Consider the following 26,171-nt stretch of genomic DNA (forward strand, 5'->3'; position numbering starts at 1 on the left):
CCTCCACCTGCGTGCCGTCACCCGGGCCAGCCAGCGTGCCCACACCTGCCGCTCCCCTCCCCTTGCACGTGCATTTACACGGGCACTGCTGCTCTCTCGCGGCTCCCGGGAGCCCCCGACTCTTGGCCCCTGCGAGAGCAGGCTCGAGGACCCTTGCCCGTTCAGGGGGACACAGCGCCTTGCCCGGAGCTGGATGGCACCTGGGGAGGCCCCTTCAGGGGTCCCAGGTGAAGGCGCGCTGCGGTGGCTCTGGGCAGGACGGTTACAAGCGGAGCTGAGGTTACCTGGCGGATGATGCAGGGGACCCTCCTGCAGAGAGGGTGACACGGACCCAGGGTCCCCACCAACCCCTGTGGGGCCTTCTACAGCTCTCGGGACCCCTCCTCAGACCCCAGGAATCGGTATCTTAACGAGCTCCCAGGTGACTTCAACGAGCAGCAAGGTCTAAGCACCGTGAAGACAAGACTCTGTGGGCTCCTCCTCCAAAGATTCCACAATACACAGAACGCGAAGCCCTGTCTCCTGGTGGATCTCCTGGTAGATCTCCTGGGATTTCAGTGGCTAAAACTGCTGTCTCCCAGGCCCCCGCAGGGCCGGCCTCTCGCGAGCCCCCTTCACTTCACCTGGCTTTGTCCTCGTCAGCATCTCGCCCTCGAGAGCCGGCGGCCGAGGTGCAAGGGAGAGAAGCAGGGGCCGAGATCTCTGCTGGGACGGCAGAGCCATCCTGACAGCTGCCCTCCGCACTCAGCCGGAAGCTTCCAGAATCCCGATTCCATGCGCCCCCACCCGCCGCCAGGCTCCAGCAGGCCATTCTCGAGAACAGAAGACCACCTCCACACCCCCTCCATCAGCGGGGGTGACAAAACAGAGGCTTAAAGCAAAGAATCAAACGGATTTAGAGGCCACACAGTAACGGTGTAATCTTTTTTTTTAAACAAGGCGCCTGCGCTGATTCCTAACGAGCTGTCACTCTCCCCCACCGACAGTCTGGATCCCAGACCAGGGCTGTCACTGAGGGCCACAGGGACTGCAGGTGACGCTGCTGGGCTGGAGGCTGGGGCCCTCTCTGCATCCAGACTCTAACTGCCTGGGTGGGACCCGGAAGGGAGAATCCGCCTCGGATTCTGACGAGGGCATCTACACCCCCTCGGCTCCGTGGACACTTGCCCCAGAGCTGCACACGCTCAGACGGGACCAGGGCACCCCTGGAAGGTCCAGTGCCCTGTGACTCTGGGCCCCGGAACCACCGTCTCCCCAAGTGCAGGGCTGAAGCTGGTTTACGCCAGGACGGCCATGCATCCACGCCCACAGCGGCTGCCTGCACCCAGCCCGGTCACCCGGGGTCGGCCCCTCTGCACGGCCGGCCGCCACTGCCTTCACTGGCTGGGGACCAGGCCTGGCCTCTGGTCACCCACACGGCACCAAGAGGCACAGATGCCATCCTTGCCCCAGACCAACCGATAAAGAAGTCCAGGCGTGGCGTCCTGGCAAGGAAGCAGGCATGTGTCCTCCACCCTGGGGGCCCGGAGCCCCTGAAGCCCCTCATTCAGGCCTGCAGGGGGTTGGGGGGTTGGATCTTGCAGCAGCAGCTGCCAAGGGCCACACCCACCAGGCTCAGAGCCAGAGTCCCCTGGCATCGGATCCTTGGGGGACCACAGCACAGCGGGAAACCCTGATGGCAAGAGGGTCCCTATCCACCCAGACCCCCAGGAACAGAGGTGAAGGGGCTGTTAGGGCACCCGTAAGGCCCCCTCCCATCCAGGATGGGAGGGCAGGCAGTTTCCTCAGTTTACAAGTGAGGACAGGGCGGAACCGGAGACGCCCCCCAGGCCCTGTCCACTCACCTCTCCTTGAAGTCCAGGAAGACCTTGGCCAGCGAGCTGCCGCCCGCCATCATGGACACGTCGATGGCCCTCAGGAAGCTGTGATGCACCTTAATCAGGTCCTGGGATGAAAAGCAACTGCGTGTGAGCAGGCTCAGAAGCCGGGGGTGGGGGGGCGGGTGCAGAGGCTCTGGTCAAGCTCTTTCGGGGCTGCTGCTTAAAGGACGGCCACGTGCGGGCCGGGCGCTGGGTGCGCCTCCCCGGATGCGAGCCACTGGACGGCTCTACAGCCAGCCACAGCCGTACCAGCCTGTCCAGACACACGATGGCCAACCCCAGGCAAGGCCTGGAGCCAGACCCAGCCAGCATCCTCGTGACCCACCCGCTGGGTGAGGGAGCGAAGGGGCTCACAGGCTCTGAGGCCTGAGTCTGTCCTCCACGGAAGTGGGGCCCAGCCCCGGGGAAGTGTGTCCACTCCAGAGCGGAGGGGTGGCCATCACCCTCTGTGTCCATGTTCAGACCCCACAAGGCAGCTAAGGGGCTTGGTCTGCCCAGAGAGGGGGAAGGGACAACATCCCTCCACTGCTAACCAAACCTCACCGGCCCTTGAGGACCTCCAGGGAGCAGCCCTCCAAGCCCCCTCAAGGTGGAGCCCGCCTGACTTCGGAGCGGGTCGGGACGGCGGGCCCCCCCACAGCAAGCCGGGGCGGACCCTCACCTCCAGGTTGATGAAGATGGCCGCCATGTCCGCCGGGCTGAGGACCAGCCTCAGGGGTGTCACGTAGTTCTGCAAGAGAGAAGCCCTCGCTGCCCCACGGCCCAGAGGATGCCTTCAAGGCCACGGTCGCTGGTACAGGGGGCTCTACCGGCCTCAAGGGTCAAGTGTCCCCAGACGGGCTCTCCGCGGGGCGGCCACTCGGCTCGGCCCACAGCAGGGCTCTGCCTCCCAGAGAACGCGGGCTTTCTGGGGAGACCTGAGAGTCACTCTGCAGGGTGAGCCCAGTGTGGGGCCGGGCGGGGTCGGGCCTGGGAATCCGTGTGAGCGCCGGACCCCCACCCCTCCGTGGTGGGCAAAGCTCCACGGGGGGGGGGGGGTCCTTGCACATGGCGCTGAACTTCAACCCCAAGGCAACCAGGGCGGGCTTTGCTATCGCTGTCTGAGACATTTGGGGAAAGTGAGGTTCCCCCAGGCGGTGAGGGACATCACCCAAGGGTGCACGTGAGGAAGAAGACACGGCCGCGAGTCTCCCCCGACATCAGGTCCTGGGCCTCTGCCCAGTGTCCCCCCAGACCTGTCATCAGAAGGGCGCACTCCAGCCCCACCCGCCACAGGAGCAGGGCGCCCCCGCCCCAGGCTTTAGATGAGGCGCCCACATTGGGACCAGCCCCGGAGGCCCCCAGGGAACGGCCGGCCACCCTCCCCTCTCCCTGCCCTTCTCCCCCCGGGGTCCTGGCCACCTGGCCCTCTCCGCGGCCGCTGTGAGAGCAGGAGAAGGCTGTCCACCCGCACCCGTGGCCGCGGGATGGTTCCCCCCACCGTGCGGCGCCCCTCTCTGGGACTGCTTCCTCTCCTGAGACCTACCTGGGGGGCTGGGCAGGGTTACAAACACCATCATCCCCGAGGGCGAAGCATGCCCTGGCTGGGCAGGCCCCCCGTTCACCCCCGACGCACATCCTGGATGCGCTGTGCCTGCACCCCAGGGCTGGATTCCTGGGGTGGAGACGGGACCCAGCAGCCTGCAGGCTTTCTGCAGCAGAACTCGGGCTCCGTGCCCTCCAGGAGGAGGGCTCTGGGAGGAGCTGACCAGGGAGTCAGGACCGCTGGGGGCGGGGTGGGCAGACGAGGAGGCCAGGCTGGCCAGGACGCTGTGTCTACAGAAAGGCGAGTGGCCGGGGGCGCAGAAGGGCAGAACAGGAGGGCTGGGTGGGGCGGGAGGAGGGGAAAGTTCCGAAGTCTGGATCAGACCCGGGGCCAAGGGGCATCTCGGGACCCCTGGCTGGAGGCTCCCGCATGCCCTGAACAGTGGAGACCCACCTAGGGGTCCCCATGACGGCTATACACTCTGCAAAGAAAGACTAACTGGGAACGGTCCCTCCTGAAAGCGATGTCGGTTCTTTCACACCGCCAAGAACTGCCGTGAGGATGCCAAGTGACAGGGAAATGGCACAGAGCCAGCGCTCACAGGGGGCGGGGAGAAGGCCCACCCGTGTCCTCCAGGAGCTGGGCAGGCCGGCGGGGAGACAGCCTGGCCAGCCGATCGGGAGATCACACCGTCTCACAGGGGGCGGGGAGAAGGCCCACCCGTGTCCTCCAGGAGCTGGGCAGGCCGGCGGGGAGACAGCACTGACCAGCCGATCGGGAGATCGCACCGTCTGCCAGCGGGGCTGCAGAGGCCGCCAGCATCGGGCCGAGCGGAGCCGCAGGTGCAGGGCACTCAGCCACCTACGGGCCGGCCCTGCCGCACGCCCGGCTGACGGAGGGCAGGCTGAGCGCAGGCGGTGCCCAGTGAGGAGGTGCTCACAGAGAGCTCACTCAGCGCCCAGGCTGGGTGACAGCGTATGCAGAAGGCGTTCAGCTCTGGGCGAGGATGCACACATAAAGGGCCTAGCTCAGTATACTTCAGGAGCAGAAGCGGCAACAATGCCCAGTTCAGGCTGCAAGGAGCGGCAGAAACAAGCTGAGGACAGTCCCGGGTCCGAGCTGAAGCCGAGGGGCGGGAGGCGGGACCCGGGCCTCCCGGGACACCGGCCTGGGTGGAGCCCACAGCTTGCGTGGGGCCAGAGGGCAGAGGATAGGTGAGGGCGATCTCCGGATAGGCGGGGTCAGGGGTGCAAAACTGAGAGGGCCCCTGCGCCCCGCCTGTCACGGCTGCCGAGTCCCTGCCCGGGGCAGGGCCCCCGGGAGGCGGGCGTCCGGGGCGGCCCCGGCGGCCACGCCCACCTTCTCGATGTCCTCCAGCGTCCGGTAGTACTTGGCCTCCGTCTCCTGGATCTCAAGCAGGCAGCAGTTTCTCTTGTCGTCCTCCGTCATGCCCATTTTCTGGAGGGGGACACAGGACGTCAGCCAGGGCCCCGCTGTGCCCCCGGCTCGGCTCGGGGGTCGCCGAGTGTGGAGGGCGTGCGATGGGGGACGGCGTGCCCCTCCCTCCTTCCTGGGGATGGGGACGCTGAGGCCAGCGCAGGGGGCGTGGCTCGACCCTGAGGACAGCCCAGAAGGGACAGGTCTCCACCAGACCGGCCACCCGCTCCAGCACACACAGCAGGTGTCACATGCTTAAAGCGCCTACTGTGCGCACGGGGAGAGGCCCTGACCAGCCCCCTGGGGACCCACGTCCACCAACCGACCCACCGTCCCAGCCTGTCAGTGCTTCGGGGAAAGGCGCCAATCCCTGGCACAGCCGGACGTTCCAAATACCCAGCGGTCTCCGACCTTGTGCAGAGCTAACAGCCCATCCGCAGGGGACCCTGGGACAGGCCCCCATGGGGGGGCCTCTGAAGCGGGGCTGAGCAAGACAGTGTGGCCACAGGGGCCGGGGAAGAAGCCGCGGGGGGCGGGGGGTGACTGTCAGGGCGACTGTGGATGGCCAGGCCTCCTCCTTAAGTTCTTTTTGGCTGAGAGAATGCTGACGGGTGACACAGGGGCCGTGTGGATTCAAACCCGCCCTGACGTCATTCTTCTTTCTGACAAATGCCCCAGGGCCCGAGCGGGCTGGCCGGGGCCACAGCTCTCCAAAGCAGCCTGTCGAGTGGGCACATGACCCAGGCTCCTTCCCAAAGCCTGAAGCCCTGCTCGGCCTGGGAACTTGGTGTTGAGGGTCCACGACCCCCTAAAACTGTGTGTAGGAATGTGGAGCCCGATACTATCTGCCTGGGGAGGGGTCTCGGGTTGTTGCAAAGAGGACTGAGGCTTCCCGAATGTGCAGGAAGACGGTGCTGGCAAACCTGAGCCTGGGCCTCCCCTCCGCCTGTCACTTACCTGCATGTATCTAATCTGAAAGCGTGCGGAAACAAGCAGGAGAAAGAACCAGTTAGCAGTGCTTGTTCTGACTCAAGCCAAGCTTGGGGAAGTCAGGGGGCTCGCTCACATAGACACCAGACCCAGGGATCATGCCACACCCTCCACCCGCCGAATGCCAGCCCAGCTAAAGGGGAGGACGGCTTAGGGACGGGGACAGCACTGGGATGGGGGGACAGACTGGGATAAAGGTCAGACTGGGATGGGGTCAGATTGGGATAGGACAGACTGGGACAGGACAGACTGGGATAGGACAGACTGGGACAGGACAGACTGGGATAGGACAGACTGGGATAGGGACAGACTGGGATAGGACAGACTGGGACAGGACAGACTGGGACAGGACAGACTGGGATAGGGGTCAGACTGGGACAGACTGGGACAGGACAGACTGGGATAGGGGTCAGACTGGGATAGGACAGACTGGGATAGGGACAGACTGGGATAGGACAGACTGGGACAGGACAGACTGGGACAGGACAGACTGGGATAGGGGTCAGACTGGGACAGGACAGACTGGGACAGGACAGACTGGGATAGGGGTCAGACTGGGATAGGACAGACTGGGATAGGACAGACTGGGATAGGGACAGACTGGGATAGGACAGACTGGGACAGGACAGACTGGGACAGGACAGACTGGGATAGGACAGACTGGGATAGGACAGACTGGGACAGGACAGACTGGGACAGACTGGGACAGACTGGGACAGGACAGACTGGGACAGGACAGACTGACAGGACAGACTGGGATAGGGGTCAGACTGGGATAGACAGACTGGGATAGGGACAGACTGGGATAGGACAGACTGGGACAGACAGACTGGGACAGGACAGACTGGGACAGGACAGACTGGGATAGGGGACAGACTGGGACAGGACAGACTGGGACAGGACAGACTGGGACAGGACAGACTGGGATAGGGGTCAGACTGGGATAGGACAGACTGGGATAGGGACAGACTGGGATAGGACAGACTGGGACAGGACAGACTGGGACAGGACAGACTGGGATAGGGGTCAGGGATAGGCAACTGGGACAGGACAGACTGGGATAGGGGTCAGACTGGGACAGACTGGGACAGGACAGACAGGATTAGGGACAGACTGGGATAGGGACAGACTGGGATAGGACAGACTGGACAGGACAGACTGGGACAGGACAGACTGGGAGGACAGACTGGGACAGACTGGGACAGACTGGGACAGGACAGACTGGGACAGGACAGACTGGGAGGGGTCAGACTGGGATAGGACAGACTGGGATAGGGACAGACTGGGATAGGACAGACTGGGACAGGACAGACTGGGACAGGACAGACTGGGATAGGGGTCAGACTGGGACAGGACAGACTGGGACAGGACAGACTGGGATAGGGGTCAGACTGGGATAGGGGTCAGACTGGGACAGGACAGACTGGGACAGGCCAGACTGGGACAGGACAGACTGGGATAGGGGTCAGACTGGGACAGGACAGACTGGGATAGGGGTCAGACTGGGATAGGACAGACTGGGACAGGACAGACTGGGACAGGACAGACTGGGACAGGACAGACTGGGATAGGGGACAGACTGGGATAGGACAGACTGGGATAGGGGACAGACTGGGACAGGACAGACTGGGACAGGACAGACTGGGACAGGACAGACTGGGATAGGACAGACTGGGATAGGACAGACTGGGACAGGGGTCAGACTGGGATAGGGGACAGACTGGGATAGGACAGACTGGGACTGAGCAGGTGACACCTTCCCCCCATCCGGGGCCAGGCTCTGAGTGGCACCTGCCATGCCCTGGCTTTATCTTCCTTTAGAAACATCACTATCCACCATACCTTCCACTCAGACTGTTCAGATAGCTCCAGACATGATGGGGAAGGAAATAAAGCCAGCTGCTTTATCTCTGAGGACCTGGCATGTGACAGGAGGCCCGCCCTGCCTGGTGGACCGCTGTGAGCCCAGCGCCAAGCCTTAGGAAGCTAAGCGTCGCTCGGCAGGTGGGACGCCAGCCTGTCCCCAGGACACAGGAGGGCACCCCCCCAGCCCTGCAGGTGCCCGGGGTCCTGTAAGTCCCTTCAGGACCAGGGACAGCAGTGCGTCCTGGGGTTTCTGCAGGCCAGGCGCAGATGGGGTCTCTCGGGAGCCAGCTGGGGTTGGGGGGGTGCCCCTAGATAACCACACCGGCCACTGCACACACATGACCTTCCCTGACCCTCAGGACACCCAGCTTCCAAAGCCTGGGGAGTGAGTGGGCCCCAGTCTCAGCTTGCTGCTAAATGCGGGAGGCGGGCCAGCCTCTCAGACCAGCTCCAGGGAGGCGAAGGAGAGACTTCCAGCTCCCGGAGCCCACGTCCCTGGAAGGTTCAGGAGCAGGACTGTCTGCGGGGAGGGGCAGACCTGGGGTCACAGACCCACCACAGACCCACAGAGCAAGATTCCTGGTGATCATGGGGAAGGAAATCCACCTTCAGACCCTCAAGGGGCAAAATGAGACACCTCTTCTGGAGTTTGGGGCTGTGAGCTGACTGCCCAGCATCTCAGCACCTCCCTGCAGAAGGAAAGGCCTCTGAAAGTCCTTAGTTTATGCACCACCAGGCGGTCACTCCCACACTGAAGGAAAACACCAAAACTTGCTTCTGGAGAAATTCCCCGCATTTCTTTGGTGAAAGCAAATGGCAGCAAGAGCCTCGAGAGTTGACAAGGGGCATCTCGCCCACCCCCAGGAGTCTGGGGGTGCGAGGCAGTTGGGGTCCACCCCACCGGGTCCCCAACTCCCATCCCAGCAGGACCACCTCCCCAGCAAAGCAGCTGCACAAACAGGTGTCAGAGAGGTAACTGCCGACAGCTGGAAATGAACACCCCTGTGCAGGAAGGCACCCGGCTGGCCACGGCTGACTGAGCCCAGGCGCCTCGCGCCTCTGCAGGGGGGTGGGGCAGGGGGTCCAGCTGCTTGAGGTCAGCGCTGAGTCTCCGCCCCAGGCTCCTCGGGCAGGAGGGACTCGGGGTCCTGCTTGCCTTCCGGGGCAGAATTCCACGGCAGTGCGCCCGGGGGAGGTGGGACGGCGGGGGTGGCACCTCCCAGTCTCCCAGGAACCGTTCACGGGTAAGAAGGGGTGCATGGCCGGCTGGCCTGGGAAGAAACCCCGAGGTGCTGGGAAGGACCAGGGCCCCTCTCGGTGGCTCAGCCCTGGGGGTGGCGCGGAGGCTGTACGGCGGGGCGGGCGGGGCTCACCATGGGCTGCTGCACCTCCACCTTGATGATGTCCTCGTAGATGTCATCCCCGTCATCCTCGCACGGGACGCAGTCATAGATGTCCTCTCCCACGCCGTGCTCACTGTGGGGGGTTAGAGGGGGTCAGGGCTGGGGGCTGAAGCCACGGCCACCAGGAGCGCCAGCCCACGGGGGCCTCTTGGAGAGAAGAGGCGTTCGGGGCCACCGAGAGCCCCTCCCTCTCAGCCTCCATCTCCCGGTCCAGGGACGGGGTGCGGCACCTGCCTTCTGAGGCTTCTGGGATTTCAATCCAGGCAGCCTCGGACTCGGCCTGCTGCCCTTCTGGAAGGTCTCCCACCACAATAAAACACACCCATCCCAGTTGTTTGGTAAATGCCGGGGATACCTGATGGGAGGCTGGGGACAAGATGCTGCCTCAACAGGTGGTGCCCAGCTCTGGGGACCAAAAGTGCCCTCCCTGCGCCCACACCTGGGACCTGGAGCCCCACATGCTCTCGGCTCAGCCCAGAGGCTCCCCAGCCCCTGCGGTCCAAGTGTGAAGGTCAAAGTGCAGAAGTCACAGGTTCATGGACATCTTCCCTGCCAGAAGGTCACAGAGCCAAGCAGAGAGGGACGCGGAGCTTGCAATGTGCCTTTCCAAACGAGAAAGGAAGTTACCGGCCTTCCCTGGTGGCTCGGCGGTAAAGACTTGCCTGCAGTGCAGGAAATCCAGGTTTGATCCCTGGGTTGGGAGGGTCCCCTGGAGGAGGGCACGGCAACCCAGTATTCTGCCTGGAGAATCCCATGGACAGAGGAGCCCAGTGGGCTACAGTGCGTGGGGTCGCAGAGTTGGACATGACTGAAGTGACTGAGCCTGCACAGAAGCAGTTACCGCTTGATCTATAATTCAGTAAGCATTTGTTTCTGCTCATGAGCTTGACCAACAAGTTATCCCCTCTGGTCTGCAAAAATCAAGTCAGGAGACACCTCCTCCAAGATGCCTTCCGGGACCTCCACCTAGTCTGCCATCTCGGACTACCCCCAGCGCTCTTATTCGGAGGCCTCTCCTCTCACGGCACCTCCCGTTATTCCATACATGCCTGTGGGTAAGCCTGTCTCACCCCTAGATGAAACCCAACTTCGTAATCCCTTCTGATCTCCACGCCTGATACAAGGTAGGTGCTCAACAAATTTTCACCAAATCAGCAAATGAGCCAATGGGACCGTTCAACAGTTCCCACAAGCCTGGCACACACAGCCCACCCCTGACCCCAGGGGTCACTCTGGCCTGGGGCCTCGCTGGGCCCGGGGTGGCCAGCTCTTCAGCCTGCTGAGGGGTCTGTCCTTGGGGTCTCAGCAGGCCAGCGCATGAGAGAGGTCCACGTCAGCCCCCCGCACGCCTCTCTGCGGGGAGAGCCCACCCAGTCAGGCTGAAGGCGGGCTGGCCAAGTTCTCCTCCGAAAGGCATCAGAATGAGGTGGACCGCTGCCCGAGTCAGCGGAAGCGGGTGAGGAGAGAGGAGAAACGATACCAGCCGCTCGTATGAATGGGTTTCTGGCCACGTCCCAAACCAAGCTCTTGAATATTAGCTGCCATTCTAGAGGCGAGGGTGGGCGAGGGAGAAAGCTCCCTGCAAACCTAGCGGAGAGGAGGCTGTGCCGTTCTAGGGAAGACCTCAGCAGCCAGAGGGGCCTGGTCTCCCCCGAGCCCTGGATGCCACCCCAGCTCACTGTGATGGGACAGTGAGCAGATGCGTGGGACGTCCCTCCGTCTGCGGGGGTGGGGGCAGCCAGCACCCATCCTGGTGAGACCCCCGGAGCTGATGGGTGGGGGCGGGACGGGATGCGGCTGCTCTGGGGGCCTCCCCTGGTGTTTCACAACCTCTCCAGGTGTGAGGAAGCAGAAGACGGGCAGAGAACACGGCCAGATCGCATGGTGCTGCGCCAGCTAACAGACCCCCCTAACGCTTACATGAGCAGCCACCCACCCATGGAGGGGCCGGGCAGGATGTCAAAGCACACGCGGGCACTCGAGTTAACACACATATGCTTTTCAACTCAATGCCGCCTGGGGGGCGGGGAGCGCTGGCACCATTTCACAGATTAGGGTCACACGTTGAGGCTCCGTGATGGCTACGGGGAGGGGCGGGGGGCGGCAGGGGGCGGCGGGGGCGAGCTTGGCCAGCCCTGTCCTTCCTGACCTCTCCCGCCCGCCCTCCACCCTCCACAGCAAGCTGCGTGTCTTTACGTCAGCAGTCCTGAGAACCGGGGTGCAAGTCAGCACCCAGACGGTGACAGAGCCCCCCAGCTCCCGTCAGAACCAACGAGAAGGCAGAGGAGGGTGTCTGTCCCCCGAGGTGGCCTTGGGAACGGTCACTTGCGTTCACATGGATCACCCCCTGCCCCTCCAGGAAGCAGCTCCTGCAGCCCCGGCCGCCGCGGTGCAGGCAGGGACCCGCAGGGGTTCTTTCCTAAGGGTGCCAGACACCCCGGGGTTTCCGACGTCAGCCGAGCGAGGCTGGTGACAAAAGCACTGTCTGGAATCCTGACGGCGCGGAACAGAGGGGAGGCGGGCACGCTCCCAATCCTGCCATCTGCAGACAGACATCCGCTCTGCTCCGACGGGCCGGTGGAAGGCAAGCAGGTGGGTGAGGGGGATCGTGATGGTTAAACATCCCAAAAGCTGATGAAATGAATCAAAATGACTGAACGTCAACCTGGAAAGGGTCCGTGGGGTCGGCGGGTGCAGGGGCAGTCATCTGCCAGCCCAAGAAGAGCCCCCTTATCATCCCACATTTGGGGGAACATCCTCATTGACCCCAGGACTCTACCCCAAGCCGCTCAGAATTGTTCTCAGCAAAGACCTCCCCAGGGAAGCATCCACCACCAGTCAACCCAAATCAGGGCTCAAGATGCACCTGAGCCCAACGCTGTCCGTCAGGCAGATGGGAAAGCCCAGCGTACGGGCAGGGAACTGGCCGCATGCCTCACGAATGCCCTGCTCCTGTTCTGTGGCCTCCCGGTCAGCTGGGCTGGCCGGCATGCTTCACTGGCTGAGGCCCTGATGATGCGGCACTGCGGGTACTCAGAGAAACGGAAGAGGAGGTCTGTCCATCTCAGGGCGAGGCGGACACCTGCCCTGTTAGGACCCCCAGCCAGAGCCACGGCATCATCCAGAGGGAGAGGAAAGCGAAGGCTGGAGGCTCCGAAGCTTCCAGGACAGGCGGGACTTGAAAGACGCCTGGACACCGTGTGGACCGTGGGGTCCTGGAAAAGGTGCTGAGGGACAAGCCCCTGCTCTGCCACCCTCTTCTCTGGCCCCACCCACCTAACTAGGCATGCGCCGACCTCCGCAGGGGACCTCTGCACGTACAGTGCGGGGTGGGACGCCGTAACACAGGCTTCCCACCATTTTTAGAGTTTGCGCAGATTGAGACTGTGGGCTTCCCAGGTGGCTCAGTGGTAAAGAATCTGCCTGCCACTGCGGGAGATGCAGGAGACGTGGGTTCAATCCCTGGGTCGGGAAGATCCCTGGAGAAGGAAATGGCAACCGACTCCAGTACTCTTGCCTGGAGAATCCCATGGACAGAGGGGCCTGGTGGGCTACAGTCCACGGGGTCGCAGAGTTGGACACAGCTGAGCAGGCATGCATGTAGCGAGATGTGCCTGAGCTGTACCATTTTGATGAGGGGACCCAAACCCCATGACATTAAAGAACATTCTCATCTCCTCTAAAAGTTCCTCCCCTTCCCTTCCTGATTATCCCCTCCCCTAGTCACCCCTCTGACTGTTCTTCACCGTAGGCCTTCTCTTCGGCTGCTCTGAACGTCCCATCAACAGCATCGTGTGTCATGTCCACTTCTGGGCCCGGCTTCCCTTCCTCAGCATCATGGCCCTGAGATCCAGGCTACTGCCTCCATCAGCAGTTCATCCGTTTTTATTGCCGACTCTCAATCTGCTGCACGAATGTGCCACAATTTGACATCCATTCTCCTTTTGATGAACATTTGGGTGGCTTCCAAGTTCTGGTTGTCGTAAATAAAAGCTGCTATGAGCATTTGCCTTTTTCTTGGTGGACATATGCTCCCATTTCCTTTGGAAATGAAATTCCACAAGGAGTGGAATTGTTGGATCAAAGGGGAGGTGAGCACATTTAACTTCATCAGTAACTGCCAAGCATTTTCCCAAAGCGAGCAGCTGCAGCATTTACGCCACCAGCAGAAGTGTGCATGAGTGACAGTTAACTCCAGTTCTTTCCAGCTCTGGCAAGTTCCAGCCTTTTAAATTTTAGCCACTAGAGTGTGTAAGTAGTGAGATAGAAGTGTGGCTTTATTTTGCATTCCTGCAATGATTAATGATGTTGACAATTTTTCCATGTATTTATGGACATTTGTGTATCTTCCTATGTAAAAGGCTTGCTGAAGACTTCTGTCCATTTCTAAAAGTTAGTTGCCATCTTCTTATTGAATTCTAGGAGCTCTTTATATATGATGGATACAAGTCCTTGGTCAGATATATTTTTAAAAAAATTTCCCCCCAGTCTCTGGCATGGCTACTTGTTTTCTTCATGGTGTCTTTTGATAAACATCCATTTTTTATTTTAATGAAACTTAATTTATCGAGTTTTTCTTCCATGGTGCCCTGACTCTATCCTGTATCACATCTAAGAAGCCTTTGTGCCTCATGTAAGAATCTCTGCTTTCTTCCAGGTCGCAAAGGGTTTTCTCCTATATCCTCTTCTAAGATCCATATGGTTTCAGTGTTGTTTATGTTTAGGTCTCTGATCCATCTCAACTGGATATCTCTGTATGGTGTGAGGTAGGGATTGAAGTTCATTTTCCCATCCCTGTGTGGATAGCCAGATGTTTCAGAACAATCTGTTGAAAACTTTCTTTTCCCCACTGGATTGCTTGGATCCCTCTGACAAAAACCAGGTGACTACACATGTGTGGGTCTGTTCTAGAATGCCGCATTCTAGCCTGTCAATATATTCAGCTCTCATTCTGCCAGTACCACTCGGCCGTAATTTAGCTTTACAGAGAGTCTCGAAATCGGGTCATGTAAATTCTCCAGCTTTGTTCCTTCCTTAACCATTTTACAAATGATTTTATGTATTCATTTCTGGTTGCACTGGGTCTTCGCTGCAGCACGGGCTTTTTCCAGCTGCAGCGAGCAGGGGCCAGGCTTCACTGTGGTGTGTGGGCTCCTCATTGCGGCGGCTTCTCTTGTTGCCGGGCACCGGCCTTAGGGCAGCGGGCATCACTAGCTGCAGCTCCCGGGCTCCAGGACGCAGGCGCAGTAGCCGCGGCTCCCGGGCTCCAGGACACAGGCGCAGTAGCCGCGGCTCCCGGGCTCCAGGACGCACGCGCAGTAGCCGCGGCTCCCGGGCTCCAGGACGCACGCGCAGTAGCCGCGGCTCCCGGCTGAGTTGCTCTGCGGCATGTGGGATCCTCCTGGATCAGGGGTCAAACCCATGTCTCCTGCACTGGCAGGTGGGTTCCTTAACCACCGAGCCACCAGGGAAGCCCTAGCTTTGTTCTTTTATAGGACTGTTTAGACCACCCTGAAGTCCTCTGTATTTCTGTATCAACTTTACAATAGCTTTGTCAATTAAAAAAAAATCTGCTTGAATTATAATAGGAACTGTAGTAAATCTATAGTCTAATCTGGGGAAACTGACATCTTAACAATATCATCTTCCAATCCATGAACAGAGTTATACTTTCATTTATTTAGGTCTTTGATTGTCTCTCAGCAACATTTTGTAGTTTACCATAGAGGTTTTGAATTTAGGAAGCTCGAGGCTACTGTTTTTTAAATTTTTTTTTCCTGCCTTATTTGTTTTTTCTTCTCCTTCTGGGATTCCAATTATACCTGTTAGACACTTGATATTGCCCCCACATGTCTGAGGCTCTGTTCATATTTTTCAATCTTCTTTTCTCTCTGCTACTTAGGGTGTATGCCTTCCATTTAACTATCTTCAAGTTCAATGACCCTTTCCTCTGCCATCTGCAGTCTTCTGTTAAACTGATCCAGTGACTATTCATTTAAGTTACCATGCTTTCCGGTTCTAGAATTTCCGTTCGGTCCTTTTTTATAGTTTCTATTTCTCTACCGAGGCTCCCCATCTGTTCATTCACTTGACACATTTTCCTCAAAGCCCTAAAATCAAAATAATAAAACTGCTAATTGTGACATCTAAGTCATCTCAACAGTGATTCCCCTTGACATTGCTTTTTTCCTTCAGTATGACTCACTTATACCTGTTTCTTTGTTGGTTTGATGATTTTTCATTGGATGCTGGACACTACAAATGGTTCATTACGGACATTCTGGATCCACTATTTCTTTTGAAGAGTAATATTTGTTCTGACGGTTCACTTGGTTGGCTGGACTCAAACTTCAAACTCTGTCTTCCCCGCCGTGGGCAGCGGCTGAAATGACTGCTAAATTCAGATTCCAGATGCTGCATTTCTTGCTGGAAATCTTAGGGCGTCTCCTGTGTATGTGAGGTTTAATGGTCAGCCCAGGACTTAGGTGGATTCTATCAGCAGGTTTGAGTCTGCGGGCTCCTCCCTTCCAGCATTCCCCACCCAACTTTCTTACTGTTCTACACCTTCAATTTCTTTCCTCTGACACCTCACGCCAGTCGGTTGGGGGGTTCCCTCAGGTAAAGGACTACGAGCTCTCTATCCCAACCACAGTGAGGAGCTCCTGAAGAAACAGCGGGTTCCTCCAGGTAAGCGTGAGATGATGCCGTCCCGTGCCCCCTCCTCTGTACCCAGAGAAGGAACAGAACCACGAGACAGGCCCGGGAACACACCCTCCGTGGTCCCCAACACGGGTCATCACCGTGAACCCGCTGCTCTTCCTTCTCGAAATCAATATGGACGAGGAAGAGCCATTCAGGCAAGATCAATTTTCACGCACCACATTCATCTCTTCTGATTCACTCAGGGCACTGAGGTTAAAAATAGGCTGCCAGAGACACCAGACGGAGAGCTGTGTTCCGGCATCTGAACTCGGGACAGAAAAATCTCAAAAATGCAGACACGGTCACTTCTCTGCATTCTGCAAAATGTCTGTCATCCAGAACCTGTTGAAAACTTGGGGGAGGGACGGATAAATCAGGCGTTTGGGATTAAGAGATACGCACACTATATATAAAGTAAACAACTAAGACCTACTCTACAGCTCAGGGAACTCTGCTCAGTATTACAATAACCCATAAGGGGAAAGAGTCTGAAAAAACACAGGCGCATGCATGCATAACTAAAGCGCAGTGCTTCGCCCCTGAAACTAATGCGACATTGTAAGTCACCTCGACTCCAGCTAAAAACAGACAAACAAGCTTGAGTGGTGAATGGTCATCTTCACACCTTTAATGGCCTAACTTTACCCCCGTCCACAGGGCCTCATTATCAAGCATGAGCACACTCATAAGCCTGCTCTCTGCATTTATAGGTCTTTTCAATTATGAAGATACTGCCAGTCATTATTTAACTCAGGTCGATGAGCACTAAAAAATATAGATTCAGGCATATTACATGAAATTATAAAATAGTAGCACTGAAATTTCATTTCGTGCATGTTCCACATTCCAGGAGAGGAGAAAATAAAAGAAACAGCAAAGAAGTGAGTTTTTGTTTTTTTTTTTTAAGAAGTGAGTTTTTTTAAAAAGCGAAAACAAAGTCATAAAGGTAAAACTACATATATTTGTTCAACCTGGCAATTAAGATGAAAAGATGATCAGATTCGTTTGTTTTAATCTACACTTCTCCTAAGACCAAGTCTGCACTGGTAGGTGACTTCCGGAATCCAGGGGACACAGAGGCACCAACTGACAAACTGTCCGTGGGCCTCACAGTCCAGGTGGGGAGACCGACAGGGCAGCAGTTACGTCTGAGATGCAGACCCGTCTAACCTGGAGGAGGGTCACTTGCGTGAGGAGACAAGCTCTGGTCTCCAACAGCTCTGTCCCTTTGGCCAACACTGCATGCAAATTCCACCACTGCCCCGCTGATTCTTAGCTGAGGCATCGCCTCTGAGTGTGAGTCTCCTGAGCAGGCGGGGGCAGATACATTACACGTCTTGGGCATCTGCTAACACAGATGAGTTACTGCTGGGCCCAGCCGGCCCAGTGCATCTGACGGCCACGGGGGCTGAAGGGAGAAAAAGGCAATGACAGGTGTGGGGTCAGGAGCGGGGAGGGGTGCAACACGAGGTCCCCCGGGGGTCTGAAGGGTCCTGGGGTGCGGGGCGGTGACCTGGAGGGGCCTCCAACAAGGCGTGGATCCTGGTCTCTGTTCCCCTGCAATATGAGCTGGATCCACCCAGTTACGGCCTGGCCCTCGGAGCTCAGCGGGACCCCATGGCCCCTACAAACCATCCCGCGGGGCAGAGGCCAGGAGTCTGAACCCCCATCAGGGCCGGGTGCACTGGATCTAAACTCCAGTCCCACCTCCTATGGTCCTGGAAAAGGAACTCAAGGCCCTGAGAAAAACCCGAAAGGAACTCTCAATCACTCAGGCCGAGTTCTATCACGTCAGGCCATCTCAGTTCCAGCCTGAGTCTTTCCTCAGCATCACACGGACCCACAGAGCCTCGTCTTAAAGTTCCCAGCTATCAGAGGCTGGGCTTCACGGAGAAACTGCGCGTCCCCACCACGCTACAGGGGTCGGTGTACATGACCACGCTCGGGCAACACTGGACCGCAGGGGTGGCGCGTCCCCTTCTCCTTCAGCTCAGGCTCTCGTCGTGGGATCCTGACTCTCCCGAAAGCAGCCCCCCCGGGGAGAAGCAGTCAGGCAAGTCCGAGATGGACTCTCAGCCCTGGGCAGGGCTCTGCAGCTCTGGGGAAGAGAACCTAGGCCTCAGTTTCCCCACCTGCAAACTGGGGATGAGGCAGAGCCCCTGGTAGTGTCGCTGGAAGGATCGGCCTCAACGGAGCTGACCAGCACGGGGCCAGCACACAGCAGGTGCTCACTAACGGCCGCGGCCCAGCACCCCCCGAGTGGGAGGGGAAGGTCAACGAAACAGTACTTAGCACAGTGGTCCATGCTCAATAAACAGCCACCGGCAGCATCAAAGACATCGGATGTCCTGAAACACATCCAACCAGACAGTCGGGAAGCGAGTGTCAGCACGGATTTGTCCTCGGCGGGCTACAGCGATCGCCCTTCTCTGTCCAGTTGTCCAGGAGAGCTTGGAGGACCGTGTGAGCAGAGGAGTCCCAGACCACGGCAGGGCCAAGGCCCCCACCCCTCTGGATCGTGCCCAGGCCACCGTGAGATCCCAGCATCCCCTTCAGCTGGACACCACGTGGACACTGGGCGTCTGCAGCCCCCAGCCCACGTCCCAGGGCAGCCCCCTCCCCTCTCCCCCTTCACTCCGGCAGCAGCTGTACTGGCAGATGCTAAATCCTGACAATTACTCTGGCCCTCACAATGGCCCGAGACCCTCCAGGAGGCCTAGAGCCCGGCCTGCTGCCTCCCTGAGACAGCAGAAACCTCCCCTCCCGCTGAGACCCCGGGCCCCCCGCCCTGCCGCCCCAGGAGCCTCGCCTGCCAACCTTGATTTTGGTACAGAAAGTCAGCTGCTTAGAAGAGCTTCCCCCACTCCCCCCACCACGTGGGGAAAATCAAAGAAGAGCGAACAAACTCTCTGCTCTCTGCCTCCGGCGAGCCTGTGTGCTTACGCTGTGCATAAAACAGGACGATGACAGTGCGATGTGCGCTCAGGCCCCGGGCCGTCTGACGCTGAGAAGCAAGACCCCCGACCACCGCTAAACTGTTACTAGGAAACCAAACCCGGCATCTCCTGACCTCCATCCACACCAGTCGGGGGGCGGGGGGCTGGCAAGGAGAGTGGGCTTTGGAGGGCCTGGGGAAGCCGGCTGTGGGCTGGACTGGCTACACATGGGGACAGACAGACAGACAGACAAGGCGCTGCTTACACTAGGAGGCAGGCCTCACCTGCCCTCAGCAGACCCTCATCCCAACACTCGAGCTCCCTACAGGTGGGGAAAGCGGGGCCCAGGGAGGGCAAGACGGTCCCTGAGGTTGCAAAGCCGTTCAGGGGCACATCTAGACGGCACCACCGTGACTGCGAGATTCCCAGAGTGGGCCGGGCTCGCCCGGCTGTGTGCTTCCTGACAGAAGCCCCTCTTTCTCAGGGATTCTTTCGAAGCAGCAGGAGACTCTCCCCACCATTCAGACTTGGTCACAGGATGAAGCCCAGGAGCCTGACCGGTCCAAGCAGCAGATGGCTCTGGGTTTTAGTCCCTCCGTGGTCGTGTAAAGAGTTCTGTGTGACCTCAGGCAAATCACTTACCCACTCTGAGCTGTAACTTCCCCCACTACAAAATGACTCGATTGGACATGAGTCTGAGCAAGCTCTGGGAGTTGGTGATGGACAGGGAAGCCTGGCGTGCTGCAGTCCAGGGGGTCGCAAAGAGTAGACACAACTGAGCAACTGAACTGAATTGAACTGGACTACAAAACAGTGACAGGACCAGGGACCCTGGGGAGTCCTGAAGGCTGAGACGATGGGGTGAGCCTGGCACCCAGGGGGACCCTGCGGAGTCAAGGCTGAGACGATGGGGTGAGCTTGGCACTCACCCTGCAGAGTCCTGAAGGCTGAGAGCCTCAGATGGGGGACCCTGCGGAGTCCTGAAGGCTGAGATGATGGGGTGAGCCTCAGGCGCCGCGCCTGGCACTCAGGGGGACCCTGCGGAGTCCTGAAGGCTGAGACGATGGGGTGAGCCGGGCCTGGCACTCAGGGGGACCCTGCGGAGTCCTGAAGGCTGAGATGATGGGGTGAGCCTCAGGGCTCCGGGCCTGGCACTCAGGGGGACCCTGCGGAGTCCTGAAGGCTGAGATGATGGGGTGAGCCTCAGGCGCCGCGCCTGGCACTCAGGGAAACCCTGCAGAGTCCTGAAGGCTGAGATGATGGGGTGAGCCTCAGGCTCCGGGCCTGGCACTCAGGGGGACCCTGCGGAGTCCTGAAGGCTGAGATAATGGGGTGAGACTCAGGCGAGATAATGGGGTGAGACTCAGGCGCCGGGCCTGGCACTCAGGGAACCTCTGAATTTCCTGGAACCACCGCTTGGCTCCTTAACATAACAATAGCAGATGTTCAGCCCCCTGGGCACGGTCCTCTGTGCCGGGCCCAGCTCAAGTATCTGCCTTTTCTGTGCTCTGTTCCCCTTGGGGTGGCCCTCATGAGGAGCTCACTTCGGGGGCTTGGGGGACCCCAAGTGCAGGAAAACAATGATCACACCATGACAAAGCTAATCCCGGCAGACTTTTCATCTTCTGGAGAAGGGGCACCTCTTTCAGTCTGCTGGGGTTGGGGATGGCTTCTTGGAGGAGGTGACCTCTGGGCTGGGTTTTATAGGATGAGTAAGAGTTTGGTGACCAATAGAGCAGATATTACGTACATGACAGAGTTTTTCCATAGTTAAGTTCAACATGTTAGGCTTATTCATATTTTAAGCAATATTTTTTAAGGGTCACCGTGTGTCAAGTCTGTGCTGCGCACGGGGGAAATCATGTACAAGGGGCCTCGTCTCTATCCTCAGGGGGTCCAGAAGTTAGCATCCGGAAAGCGATTTGAAAAGGCCATCATTAGACAGACTGCAAACATCTCCTCTTGGCAACTGCCCAGCTGGTCCCCGCTTTCTTCTTGAAAACAGCACAATGAATGCCTACCTCCTCCACATCGGCCTCCCCACCCTGCGGAAACTGTTAAGTCAGACCATGGAATCGCTGCGACAGCCTTGGTCCTGAAAGGACTCATCCTTAACTAGGTATTAAAAATAAAAATCCATCCACGTCTGTGTCGCGTCTGCTGGCCTGTGTGATTTGACTATCCAGCCAGGGCCGAGTGGCAGGGGGCATCTGCTCTGTGGGCACTCGGGAGGCCCCTTGGACTCACTCTAGCACAGAGAATGAACACGCTTCCTTCCTGAAGTGCTGGGTTTCAAGGTCACTGATGCCCTGGGCCCCCAGGGCAGGGCAGGGCCAGTGAAACAGCTCTGGCCCAGGTGCCAAGAGGTCAAGACATCCCTGGAGGGCAGGACAGGAAGCCCCGCAGAGCAGAGCTCAGGGCTGTCAGTAGCCAGGAGCCGGGGGAGCTACGAGCCTGCTCAGCGGGCAGGGCGTGGATGGGCTGCCCCACCGGCTGTCCAGCAGCCGGTTCTGGGAGGGCAGGGAGCGTCGGGCAGCTTGTCTAGACCGTAGCGGCAGGAGGGCCGCTGGGCTGCACACACACACGGTGACTTTGGGGCCCAGACGGCCAGCCCTCGGGTCCCAAGAAACAGACACAGCTGACCCCCAGCGTCTCCAGGACCCCAGCCCCAAATAAGGCAGCGGCTGGCCTGGTGGGGGTGGGGGCAGGCTTCCTAAGTTACACCTCAGCAAACCCTCTGTGGCTTCCGTTCTCTTGCGGTACCCCTTCCTCCAGGAAGCCTTCCTGGTCTACTGGCCCGTGGAGGTCTGAACTCGGTCAACACTGCCTGGATAGCTCCTGCGGGGTTAGGAGAGCTGAAGAGTGAGAATTGTAGGGGGCCAGGTCACACGGGACTCTACCCAGCTGCCCTGGGGGACAGCCAGGACTTCTAAGTGGGACCCACTTCAGAGCCACTCTGCCCCTTAGCCCCTGGGCTCAGCGTGGGGACAGACCTCCATGTGCCCTGTGAACACCGGCTTCAGTTCCTCCATCCTGCCAGTCCCATAGCCCGGGCTGGGCTTCCAGATTTACAAGGAGGTGGAGAGCCCCCTGACAGGGCTGCAGGGACCACGTGCTGCCAAGGAGGCCAGCCCAGGACGGCACCCGCCCTGCATACAGTTGGCACTCCCTCAGTGCTTACTGTATGGACAAAGACCTGAACAGCCAGAGGTGCCGGCCGCTGGACCAGCACACGAGGTGGCCCCGTCCAGCAACAGCCACGGGAGAGATGAGGCCTTCCTGTGCCCGGCCGTCACCACCCGAGCAGCCTGGAGCCAGCGTCCCCGGCTCCGAGAGGCAGGCGGCAGGGCAGGGCGAGGCCTCCCCAGTGTCTATGGCTCAGGGGACCCTGCCTGTCCCCATCCTGTGGGAGGAGGGCAGCCGCGGACATCCCCACTCTGGGGGGCTTGACGGTCAGCCCACTTTGGGCCGTGGTGGGGTCTGCGTCCTGCAGGGAGTGGTCTGTTTTTAATGAGGCTGCTTTTGTGATACAGTCAGCAAAAACAAGACCAGGAGCTGACTGTGGCTCGGATCATGAACTCCTTATTGCCAAATTCAGACTGAAATTGAAGAAAGTGGAGAAAACCACTAGACCATTCAGGTATGACCTAAATCAAATCCCTTATGATTATACAGTGGAAGTGAGAAATAGATTTAAGGGACTAGATCAGATAGACAGAGTGCCTGATGACCTATGGATGGAAGTTCGTGATATTGTACAGGAGACAGGAATCAAGACCAACCCCAAGAAAAAGAAATGCAAAAAAGCAAAATGGCTGTCTGAGGAGGTCTTACATTTAGCTGTGAAAAGAAGGGAAGCCAAAAACAAAGTAGAAAAGGAAAGATCTACCCATTTGAATGCAGAGTTCCAGAGAATAGCAAGGAGAGATAAGAAAGCCTTCCTCAGTGATCAATGCAAAGAAATAGAGGAAAACAACAGAATGGGAAAGACTAGAGATCTCTTCAAGAAAATTAGAGATACCAAGGGAACATTTCGTGCAAAGATGGGCACAAGAAAGGACAGAAATGGTAGGGACCTAACAGAAGCAGAAGATATTAAGAAGAGGTGGCAAGAATACACAGAACTGTACAAAAAAGATCTTCACAACCCAGATAATCACGATGGTGTGATCACTCACCTAGAGTCAGACATCCTGGAATGTGAAGTCAAGTGGGCCTTAGAAAGCATCACTATGAACAAAGCTAGTAGAGGTGACGGAATTCCAGTTGAGCTATTTCAAATCCTGAAAGATGACGCTGTGAAAATGCTGCACTCAATATGCCAGCAAATATGGAAAACTCAGCAGTGGCCACAGGACTGGAAAAGGTCAGTTTTCATTCCAATCCCTAAGAAAGGCAATGCCAAAGAATGCTCAAACTACGCACAATTGCATTCATCTCACACACTAGTAAAGTAAGGCTTAAAATTCTCCAAGCCAGCCTTCAGCAATACGTGAACCGTGAACTTCCAGATGTTCAAGCTGGATTCAGAAAAGGCAGAGGAACCAGAGATCAAATTGCCAACATCCGACGGATCATTGAAAAAGCAAGAGAGTTCCAGAAAAACATCTATTTCTGCTTTATTGACAATGCCAAAGCCTTTGACTGTGTGGATCACAATAAACTGTGGAAAATTGTGAAAGAGATGGGAATACCCGACCACCTGACCTGCCTCTTGAGAAACCTGTATGCAGGTCAGGAAGCAACAGTTAGAACTGGACATGGAACAACAGATTGGTTCCAAATAGGAAAAGGAGTACGTCAAGGCTGTATATTGTCACCCTGCTTATTTAACTTATATGCAGAGTACATCATGAGAAATGCTGGGCTGGAGGAAGCACAAGCTGGAATCAAGATTGCTGGGAGAAATATCAATAACCTCAGATATGCAGATGACACCACCCTTATGGCAGAAAGTGAAGAACTAAAGAGCCTCTTGATGAACGTGAAAGAAGAGAGTGAAAAGTTGGCTTAAAGCTCAACATTCAGAAAACTAAGTCCCATGGCAGATAGATGGGGAAACAGTGGAAACAGTGGCTGACTTTAATTTTCTGGGCTCCAAAATCACTGCAGATGGTAACTGCAGCCATGAAATTAAAAGACGCTTACTACTTGGAAGGAAAGTTATGACCAACCTAGACAGCATATTAAAAAGCAGAGACATTACTTTGCCAACAAAGGTCCGTCTAGCCAAGGCTATGGTTTTTCCAGTGGTCATGTATGGATGTGAGAGTTGGACTATTAAGAAAAGCTGAGCGCCAAAGAATTGATGCTTTTGAACTGTGGTGTTGGAGAAGACTCTTGAGAGTCCCTTGGACTGCAAGGAGATCCAACCAGTCCATCCTAAAGGAGATCAGTCCTGGGTGTTCATTGGAAGGACTGACGTTGAAGCTGAAACTCCAATACTTTGGCCACCTGATGCGAAGAGCTGACTCATTGGAAAAGACCTTGATGCTGGGAAAGGTTGAGGGCAGGAGGAGAAGAGGATGACAGAGGATGAGATGGTTGGATGGCATCATGGACTCGATGTACATGGGTTTGGGTGGACTCTGGGAGTTGGTGATGGACAGGGAGGCCTGGCGTGCTGCGGTTCACGGGGTCACAAGGAGTCGGACACGACTGAGCAACTGAACTGAACTGAACTGCTTTCAGATTTGTCCCCTCGGAGAAGCAATTATTTCAGAGAAACATGAGGTGCCCCCAAACCCAGGGACACATCCAGGCCTCGCACTTGGGTGGGGGGGGGTCCCCCCACACACGCAGGTCTCCCTGCTTGATGCTGACCTTTCACGCGAGGTGCCCTGAACATAAGGGAATTCTCGTTGCAGCTGGGAGCACAGGGCAGGCCAGCCAGGATGCTGGGAGGGGTGGGCCTTGGCTTGCCCGCTGGTGAAGGTCACAGTCGGGCAGAGGGACAGTTCCTAGTCCCCTGCCAGGGATGGGCCGGCCAGAGGAGCGTGGCCTCTGCCCTCCCAGCAGGTAGCCCCCGCCTCACTCCCCAGGGACGAGGAAGACCAGCTCCCAGAGCAAGCCGAAAGCCCTCGAGGTGCCTCGACTCAGAAACTCCTACATTTTGTACATCTTCAAAAAATCACCCCAACAAGGCTAACATGACACATTTAAAGCTGTGAAATAATTTTATGACACAATAAAACATACAGCTCTACATTTAAGGATAAATTATATTCCCTGCCATGTCTGATCACGTTTGTTCAAGCCTGAAAAATCACTTCAATCCCAAGAAAAGTGAACCTGCCTGGTGGCCGGGAGCAGGCTCCTGGATCAGGAAACCGCGGCTCCTTCCAGCTCGAGGGGTCCACGGATGACCTGGGCTGATGCTTTCACCCCAGGGAGGGAGGAAGTGAACCCCAAGAAGGAGCTACCGTGCCCGGAGAGACAGGAGGCTGCCATGAGAGCCGCAAGAAGTCTTCCCTGATTTCAAGGTTGGCATCCACCTGGCCCAACTCTGAGCTCCCGTGGTCAAACATCTCGTGCACATTTTTTTTTTCTCCTGTGTGCAAGTCTGGCTCCCAGCCCTGCGGGGGGCGGGGCATTCCTCCAGGGCAGATACTTAACTGCAAGCCCACTCAGGAGGCGGACAGCTCTGAGAAGGTGTGGCAGGCAGCTCCAGGCCCCTGGGAGCACCTGGAAAGAAGCAGCGGGTAGCGGGAGGAATGAGCCATCAGGCAAATGCAAGGAACTAATCGTCAGGGCCGTTTAAAAGCAGGCCTCTCATCTGAGGCTCTGTTTGCTTGACGGAGCATTCTTGTAAGTGGCAATGTTTTGTGCTAATTTTTTCAGCCAGCTGCTCTATTATTTGATGATACGCTCTTCAAGGACCTCAGAAGTGAGCTCTGAGCGCTTGAGAACGTAATCTCTGCTCACACAGAGCCCGCAGAGTGCTGCTGTGCCTCCGAGGCTGGGGCTGCCCACGTGGGACTACAGGCCACACGTGGCTGTGAGCTCACAAACGTGGCCAGCGGCCTGACCGGATCACATCAACCACCTCTTACATCAACGACCACGGGTGGAACTAGCGGATATTTTGGATACACTGGGTTCAGTAAAAGCACACTCTTAAAAGTCATTGCGTGTGGCTCAGTCACTCCGTTGTGTCCGACTTTAAGAGTCCATGGACTGTAGCCCGCCAGGCTCCTCTGTCCCTGGGATTTCCCAGGCAAGAGTACTGGAGTGGGTTGTCATTTCCTCCTCCAGGGGATCTTCCTGACCCAGGGATTGAACCCAGGTCTCCTGCATTGGCAGGCGGATTCTTTACCACTGAGCCTCCCGTTTCTTTTTCTCTTTTTGACACAGCTACTAGAACGTTAACGATCGCCAGGCAGCTCGTGTTTGATCGCTCCTGGAGCGTGCTGCCACGGCCATCAGGCGGGGG

At 57.6% G+C, this 26,171-nt stretch overlaps 1 protein-coding gene across 4 annotated transcripts in view; it reads right to left on the minus strand.

Annotated features, from left to right (window-relative positions):
* Window positions 1-26,171, minus strand: part of VAV2 (vav guanine nucleotide exchange factor 2) — a 188,586-nt gene that overhangs the window by 32,488 nt on the left and 129,927 nt on the right. For all 4 annotated transcript variants that reach the window (XM_043470124.1, XM_043470123.1, XM_043470122.1 and 1 more), the window contains exons 5-8: window positions 9,072-9,174; window positions 4,765-4,863; window positions 2,542-2,610; window positions 1,845-1,945 (exon numbers count right to left, since the gene is read on the minus strand). In XM_043470124.1, the coding sequence (XP_043326059.1) occupies window positions 1,845-1,945; window positions 2,542-2,610; window positions 4,765-4,863; window positions 9,072-9,174 (372 nt within the window). The remainder of the gene's footprint in view (window positions 1-1,844; window positions 1,946-2,541; window positions 2,611-4,764; window positions 4,864-9,071; window positions 9,175-26,171) is intronic.

This window comes from Cervus canadensis, chromosome 5 (genome assembly GCF_019320065.1).
Source record: "Cervus canadensis isolate Bull #8, Minnesota chromosome 5, ASM1932006v1, whole genome shotgun sequence".
Lineage (NCBI taxonomy): Eukaryota > Metazoa > Chordata > Mammalia > Artiodactyla > Cervidae > Cervus > Cervus canadensis.